Source organism: Antrostomus carolinensis, unplaced genomic scaffold (assembly GCF_000700745.2).
Source record: "Antrostomus carolinensis isolate BGI_N321 unplaced genomic scaffold, ASM70074v2 scaffold25206, whole genome shotgun sequence".
Taxonomy (NCBI): domain Eukaryota; kingdom Metazoa; phylum Chordata; class Aves; order Caprimulgiformes; family Caprimulgidae; genus Antrostomus; species Antrostomus carolinensis.
In genome coordinates, this window is record NW_010324293.1 from 10,281 (window position 1) to 18,975 (window position 8,695).

The following is an 8,695-nucleotide window of genomic DNA, read 5'->3' on the forward strand; positions in this document are numbered from 1 at the left end:
CTGTACTCCTGAGAAAAATTGCTATGCAATGAAGGCACCCACCTTATTCATGATTTTGTATAAAGAACAATGTTATCAGGGAGATGTCCCATGACCAGATCTGTTCCCAGTGAAGATAATTCCTTCAAACTTCAGCAATAGCAGAAGTCAGGGTAGAAATATATAACTAGGAAGACAAAAGACTACAGACTGAAAGTTAGGTTCGGTTTTATCATAAACTTACCTTCTGCAAGCCATTAACTTGTGTAGCTGTGCCATGGCATCTCCATCTTGAGGGTGGTCAGATACTGGAACAGGCTGCCCAGAGAAGTTGTGGCTGCTCCCTCCCTGGAAGTGTTTAAGGCCAGGTTGGATGGGGCTTTGAGCAACCTGGTCTAGTGGAAGGTGACCCTGCTCATGGCAGGGAGGGTTGGAACTAGACGGTCTTTATGGTCCCTTCCAACCCTAACCATTCTATGATCTTCACAGGAAAGCAGAGAAACTTACTGAGTTCATAGGATTGTATCAAAGAAAATGTATCATTATCAATAAAATGGAAACTTTTCCAATCAAGTGCCATTAAAGCATCTGGTGTACTTAATCTTAATTTCCTTTGTATCAATCCAGTTAATCCATGTGCTAATTCACTAGTCTCTATTTCATCAAATATTTATTTTAGTCTGCTTACAAATTGTCCAGGAAAACAAGTACAGCACTATTTTTAAGTATGTCACTTTGTCCCCTTTACTGAAAATGGAGTGTGATTATTTCCCCCCATGTAATAAATGTGGCACAGTTTTCCATCAGTTCTGTAACAAGTGAAGTATTTGAAGTTTTCTAGCCTCTTGTTCAAAATACACTCTGAAAAGGCATATTGTATTATTCACAACCAATAAATATACAATCATCTTGGAAAATCACACATACAAAACATTACATACAGGTGATTAAACACATGCTAAAAATATACTGACTATTCTCCTCAAATCCCAATATTTTTAAATGCCGAAACACTTTACCATACACAGACACTACAAAATTACTTCGGTGTGTAGGCAGATCATGCTTAAATTTGATTTCCACAGCACAGACAAATGTTACAGATATAGTAGTTGAGGACAATATTGATTATAGCTCTCACATTGTTTTGCAGAAACCTAAACACTCTTCACTGTAAAAGAGTATGACAAATCAAGTTGTCAAACTACATAGTTCAGAAGCAATCACTGCTGGGACAAAAGTTTCTGGCATAACTCAGTGTTACAACCAAATCTTGCGTATATAACCTTATGTATTGTAAAGAGAAAAAACAGAACTTTCCTTATCCAGAATCAGCCAGTACAACACTATGTCCTGTCTCCCAAGAAGTGTGTATTGGTACCTGCTCAAGTACAACAAACACGGTGCCAAAATCTGACCATCAGCCAGGTCCTTTTCATTTGAGCTTATTTTCAGGAGGTTCTTGTTTGTCAATAATAAACTTGCTTTAGTTCATATTACTAGGATTTCTGAAATATTCCAGAAACATCTGCCTAGTTAAGTCTAGTTCAAATTGCAGTGGTAATCTGTGTCAGTCCTAGGTCGTTGGACTCTTCTCTCTCTTGAGGACAGTAAGATGACATTTCCACGACTAGTCATACAGGTTTGTTTGTCCCATCTGCTTCTCTCGTATAAGCTGGGTCTTGCACAGTGTTTCTGACTCTGCTGGTGTTCTGCCTGTCCATCCTCATCTTAAAGGGGAAGCAGAAGTCCTTGAAACATCTCTTGAAGTTTTCATCCAAAAAAGCATAAAGGATAGGATTGAGGCTGCTGTTGGTGTAACCCAAAGCAATACAAAAGTAATAGCTGGATATAGCAGCAGTACTGTGAGACACATCCCCTAACGCTTCAACCAGCACAAAAATGTGAATAGGAGTCCAACAGATAATAAAAACTGCCACAACAACAAGAACCAACCTGGTGATGCGACGCAGGTTTCGATCTTTTTCTCGAGACCCTGAGAGAAGCCGTACACTTTTAAGGCGCAGGATCATCAAAGTATAGCAAACAATTATGATGAGAACTGGAATAACAAATGCAAAGACAAAGACACAGATTTTCATGAAGATGTCCCACCACACGTAATCTCTGTCTGGAAATTGCAAGGAGCATTCAGTGCTAGCAGTATCTAGGAATGAAAGAAGCAAGAAGAAGAAAATTGCTTTATGATATTATAAACAATGTAATTATCATAGCATAAGCTAAGAAAAGTGATTATTGTGTACTGTGATACTGATAAATGGAGTTATTAAATCACTCCAAGGAAATTTTCAACTACCATTGAAACTGGTTTTATGCAGCTGTCTCTAGAAACCATTTAGAGATAGGGGCTTTTTTAAATGTATAGCATTGTATAAAAATTGTTTCCCCTGGGAGGATCTAAAAATGCAGAGCACAAAAATAAAAATTTGTAAAGATGTTTCCATTTGAATCTCACTGAGATTTAAAGCCAGAATGAGTACCATGTTCAATGGAGTAGAAATCTCATAATTGTTATCAAACTACATATGTTTTTGTCTGTGGGCAGAGACAGATTTTTGGTATCATGAATCGTGGGAGCTGAATGAGATTTTGATTGTAGGAAGATTTTGCCAATATATGATAGTTGTGTAATAATCTTTTCCCACGTGCCTTCTTCAGTACAAATGGAATACACATAAGAGCTTGTATTCAGAAAAACTTATTTCCTGGCAACAGCTTCTTTTTAGTTAAATAGAAGCAAATAAAATACATGTGTGCATGGAGTCAAATCAAAACTGCTCTTTTTGCAGATCATGTCATTGAAAATTCAGCCTGTGCAGAGACTGCAGGATCTGGGCTACTGACACCAGCCCACTCCCCTTCTGATTGCCCATGCCAGGATTGAGAGTCACAGGCTGTCACTTGATTTAATGTCCCATAAATATTTCATCTGACAGGAAGCTCCTAAAGAATGAAATATCTGAGACTTTATTTGCTGACCTCAGTGGAGACTTTCAGCATATAAACCATATGGAAAACTGAGAAACAAGACAAATTGCAAGGCAAGAGAAGTGGTAAATTTACAACTACTATCAGCAATTAAACTCTACTGAAGACATGTCAAGGTAACAGAGGGATTTTTCACTCTGAATTATAGCTTAGGTTTTTTTTCCTCTTGAGCACTGCATTCTTCTTTGGATTTTTTAAATTTTCCCTACTGAATTTGTCATTCTTCTACAAATTATTATTTATTGGTTTATACTGAAATCAGATCTAAGGGTAGAATGATTCAATATACTCTTGCACATCACTTTTTCATCTCTGTCTCCAGCAGAACTAATCAGAAAAATTCCATCAAGTCATATTTCCCTGTTATTGAAATGCTTCACAAATCAAGATGATAATGCAGAGAATCTGTTTTGAAAAACAGCTAGCGGGGAAAGTTACTATTATGGTTATTACACAGACATTTCTACATTTAGATATCAGAAAGCTGTTACTGGGTGATATGGAATACTGAAACATTCAAATAAAAAAAGTTGAAATCAAAACTAAATATTTTTAGGTTTTCTTTTAAATAATATAACAACTAATGGATTATTCTGAAAGCTGAAAAGTGAAAAGACGTATCTTTCAAGACTGACGGAGAACGCTAAACTGACAGCACAAGTATGAATTAACAGAGTCCTGACACTCAGTCAACTTTTAAAAATCTTTTGTGATGTAAGTTTTAATAAGTGTCGTTGCTTTTACTTATTTTTACTCTAGAAATACCAAGTCTTCTTCAAAGCAGTTTTTGCATTGATTATTACCCTTATTTGTAATAGATCATGGCCTAGCAGCAGTAGTAAAATCAGGATGCAGCTATAATACCTAGACTAGTAAAGCTGCATCTTTCAGCTACTCACTGAAACCCCCTCCTAGAAGAAACTGCCTCTTCAGATCTATTGACATAGTTTCATATATTTATCAAAAGAATTAGGTCATGCTTGCTACATTTTAATAGAATTTGTAGTAGGCAATGGTATTTTAGAATTCCAAATTACTGAATACAAATTTAATTATTGTCTTACATCTCATTACAGTTTACTTTCTATGGAAAATATTATTCTAAATTTATTAATATTCATGTATTTCACTTGATATATATAATGCTATGAATTGTATGGAACCCATTTACTTTTTCACAATTTACAACTGGCAAACAATCAACAATAATCCTTGTCTTAATGCACAATATCATAATAATTTTCAGGAGCATTGGAAGAGAATAAAGTCAAATTTATATTTTATTCCTGTTGCCTGAAAAGATGCAGAACTAAGTACAGTGTCACAAACCGAATACTGAAGATTTCATACTGACCTTTTCCACTCTGAAAGCCAAATATTCTAAATATTTATAAATTTAAGGAAAAATACTGCATTCTAGATGGTATTTTAGTATAAATTTATTTTTAAATATGTTTTATAAACTACCATATAAGATTAATCTTAATCTTGACGTAGAAAATATATTTCTCTTAGATACATTGCTAATTATGTCATCTTCAGGCATCCATACTCCTCTATACTCAAATGGAGACTTCATAGTATTACTGGGAATATTAATAGTGCATCTAATTTTGTTTGGGTTTTTTTAAGTGAGAAACTCTTTAGCAAAAAAGGCTCCATTAATCCCAGAGAGGGAGTATTTACACTGATATGAAATTTATTCTGCAGGGAAAATGTACTCAGAAGAACACCATCGGGAGCAATTCTGTACTGTGAGAACAAAAGGGACTAATGGAGCATGGGGTAGTAACTTTAAATATAATCATTTTCCATTTGATGTCCAGTGGTTGATTAAATCTGAATCCAGCAGAGGCCTCATAACATAGAAACAACTATTTTGACCAATATAACATAAAGTCTCAGTCCTGAGCTCCAGCTGTCAGGCAAAGGGAGGATCCTTGCTTTTCCCCTTCAGCATTTATCAGGGCAATTCATGAACACACCAGACAAGATAATTGGCAGTAAATGCTCAAGAGACACCTTAGATCAGACAAGCAGGGGGGGCTTGTCAGCAGAACAGTAGAGGCTGACAAGCATTTGCCAATAATTTCCAACCTTGTTAGGCCCAGCTGACCTGTGTATTACTAGTCTCTGAGGAGGGGAAAAAAAGGCATTTAATCACTGCTGGACTTAGAGCAGCCCCTTGATGTAAAGGTGATGTTTACAGTGAATGACAGGAATATTCTGCTAGTTAAGCATGCTCTAACAAAACACCTGACTGAGCCAATATCCCATGGCATTCAAGATCTCACATAGAGAGACAAACAGTCTTTCCAAATGAAGATGCCTGGCAGTTAATGTTTCCTGAGCTAGATACTGTTTTATAGAGCCTGTCAAAACTTTACTGGGGAGAAGAGATACAGCACTGCAGACCAGGACACTTGATCCCACAAAGGGCTGAAAGAAGAGTTTCCAGAAGGTTCTCCTGTCACCTACCCACCACAGGACCAACAGCAAGAACAAAAACTATACATCTCAGCCAAATCAATCAGCCCTTGAGCAGCTGTTACTGAACTGTCTTGTTTGCATTGATTTATGCCAAACAGTTTAACACACAGCATTTATTGTCTCAGCCAAACAAAATAATGTCCTTATGTAAAGTTTACCATGTCTCTTGGGAGGAGTGAAACCTAATAAAAAAAGATTCTTAGGAATTTATTAATAATTTGTCAAAAGATTATTTACATCTCAAACAAGACTACCACCAAATAAATATGTATGTCTTGTATTTTATCGAGCCATCCATTAACAGGATGGCCCCAAGCTAAGGACATCATTAGAAGCCTCAATCCTTTTGGAGACACTGAGGTGCTCCTGCACTACATTCATGCCTATGGGTATGAAATACACATGTGTGAGAATGTGTATCCCCTTAACTTCTCAAGGAGTATTTCAAAATAAGATTAACCTCATAGCAGGTCAGTTTTAGTAATGAGTCATCAGTTATTGGGGATAAATCCACAGTCTTTCGTGGATTATAAATTTCAAGCAGAGCCTACAGGTGATGTGCATACGCATCTCATTGACTTCATGTTCTTGTAGTTGCCTCCCTGTCACAGTCTATTCCCAATTCCTCTGCTGATCCTTATTCTCAGCCTTTCCAAGTCTCCATATATATTCCTATCGCTTTTTAAACATATATATATATGTTTATATAATTTAGCTTGATTTTTCTCTCTTCAGCTACTGACTTTTCCTTTCTTCACCATGCTTTCATGTTCTGTGAAATGGCCATTGATAATAAGCTCCCAAGCCTTAATACTGATGATAGTTTTCATATTAATACTAATGACAAGCAATCTATTTTCTGCTCTTGGAACATCATCAGAAGTACTCCCACAACACCTACAACAAGCATCTTAAGATCACATTTCAAGTTTCATCCTAAACTGATCTTTGATCTGTCCACTGTGATCAAATCCCTGTGATTGTTTTCCCCTGCTGTCTGCTAGTTGTTTTTTATGGTCTCATTGTAGCACAGACAACGCTTCAAAGTGCATTTTGTTCTTTTAGTTGACCAGGGCACCTGAGCTTGAATGATACATTAGATGTCATATTAAATGTCATATTGTAATGTTCCACTATATATTTCAAAATGTCAGAAATTTAGACATACTTTTTGAAGAAGGAATCAATCAGGTTTTATCAATATTCAAAGCTACCTTTTATGTCATCTGAGAAACAAAAGACTGAATTTTGAATGCTCACACTCACCTTCCCTGACTTTGGTACCTCCAAGAACTATCGCAGATATACCAACAGATGAGGACAATAGCCAGATACAGATATTGATTATCTTTGCCTTAAGAGGTGTACGGAAGTCCAGAGCTTTCACAGGGTGACACACAGCAATGTATCGATCAACACTCATCATAGTCAGTGTGAATATGCTGGTAAACATGTTATAATAGTCAATTGAAATAACTATTTTACACAGCACATCACCAAAGGGCCAAGAGTTCATCAGGTACTCAGTGCTTTGGAAAGGCATAGTGGTGGTAACTAGTGCATCTGCCATAGCCAGATTGAAAATGTAGATGTTGGTTGCTGTCTTCATCTTTGTGTATCTGAAGAACACAAAAAAGTAAGGCTTCATTATTTCAAAATATGATTATTCACATTCAGATATGTGACAGTTAATAAGTCAGGGTTTACCATAGTTGGGTATTTTTCTGTCATTTCTAATTCATGACTGAAGTGCACACAAATACAAGACCCTTTGGATAACAGTAAACACATTTGACAGTCTCTCAGCACCTGCATTAACAGTTAGAATTATCCACCACAGGAAAAACCAGGTATATGAACACATTTCATCTAATTAGCCAAATAATGGTTTTAATCCTATCTTCTAAAATCCTTCTATAAGAAAATTTCATCATTACATTTGCAAGTGATCAAAATGGTTTGTGTTTCCCTTTCTTATAGCTAACTGTTCCCTCCCTTCCTATCATCAGCTTTTCTCATGCCTCTCTTTTGTGACTGGTAGTGTAAAAGATGACTATTGTCTAAGTAGGATACCACAGTGGGGAAAAAGTTGATCATAGAAATATTTTTTCTGCATCCTTTAATTTCAGCAAAATGAAGCACTTATTTTGTCCAGTTGGTAAGAACCTCAGCCTACACAGAAGAATAGAATCTGTTTCTTTGAGAGGAAGGGACAGCCTGTGCCCCAGGGTGTGGAGGACTGCTTCTAGCTCTGCTATGGATTCAAAAGATGAAGAAAAGCCTGTGAACATAGAGATATAGCTAACTCTCCTTTTTGAAATGCTTCCCTCAATTTAATTACTTTTGCTCATTGCTGTTAATTTATTACCAGATTCAATGACAGATTTTCTTTCTCAAAACAGTTTCAGCCTCATATTTTGAATGCAAGTCCAAATTAAAATGTGCAGATGTAACACACACAAAAACATGTCTAGCTAGATTTTAGTATATGTCATTAACAATTTACAGTGGAAATATAAGATTTGATCAGTTCAGCTAATGAACATGTAGAGCAATGTGTATATTTGCCTTTAAAACTTTGATGTGTAAAATAAAAATAATTTTTAAAAAATTAAACAATGTTGACAAAATGTGTCTAATATGAAAATTAACTATTAATTACAATATGGGCAGAAATGTCATTTTATGACCCACAAGAAATGTTAAAAATAGCATCAGTTCTTCTAAAACACTCAAATTATGACTTATTGAGAAAATGAAACCAAATGCTGTTTCGAAGCATATAAAAGAGAGCCGCAAGGGAGAAGAAGGTAAACCCTTCTCCCTCAGATACCATGTCCAGGCTCACATCTTGAACAAAGCCACAGCCAGTGAAGCATTAGAAATCTCTGAGCAGGAATCCAAAAGGAAGCAACAACAAAAGCTCTACCCTGATCGTGTGACCCCCATGGTCCAGACCTCTGCCCCGGTGTGAGCTTCTCCAAGACCAAAGGCAGAGCAAGAAGGCACCTGCCAATTAGAAATGGGCTTCTGCCCCTTCCCAGATCAATCTCCTCCACAGGATCCCCAGCAGAAGCAGCAGTCTGCCTGTAGGTCACATTATAGCCTGCAAGGAACTGTTAAAATACAAATATGAGAGTACAAATAGCTAGGAGAAACAAATAGAAGACACATTAACAGACTAGGAACTTTTCTCCTGGGGGGGGGGGGGGGGGGG

At 36.6% G+C, this 8,695-nt stretch overlaps 1 protein-coding gene across 2 annotated transcripts; it reads right to left on the bottom strand.

The window, feature by feature from the left end:
* Positions 1–554: 554 nt before the first annotated feature.
* Positions 555–7,105, bottom strand: OPRK1 (opioid receptor kappa 1). Of its 2 annotated transcripts, none has more exons than XM_010170905.2 (2): positions 6,745–7,105; positions 555–2,146 (listed from the first exon to the last, which is right to left on the bottom strand). In XM_010170905.2, the coding sequence occupies exons 1-2, from the start codon at positions 7,085–7,087 to the stop codon at positions 1,614–1,616; spliced, it is 876 nt and encodes a 291-aa protein (XP_010169207.1). In that variant the 5' UTR covers positions 7,088–7,105; the 3' UTR covers positions 555–1,613. The 2 variants fall into 2 exon arrangements, with proteins under 2 accessions (XP_010169207.1, XP_028941515.1); XM_029085682.1 differs by having other exon boundaries at positions 1,614–2,136; positions 6,741–7,093.
* Positions 7,106–8,695: the final 1,590 nt, after the last annotated feature.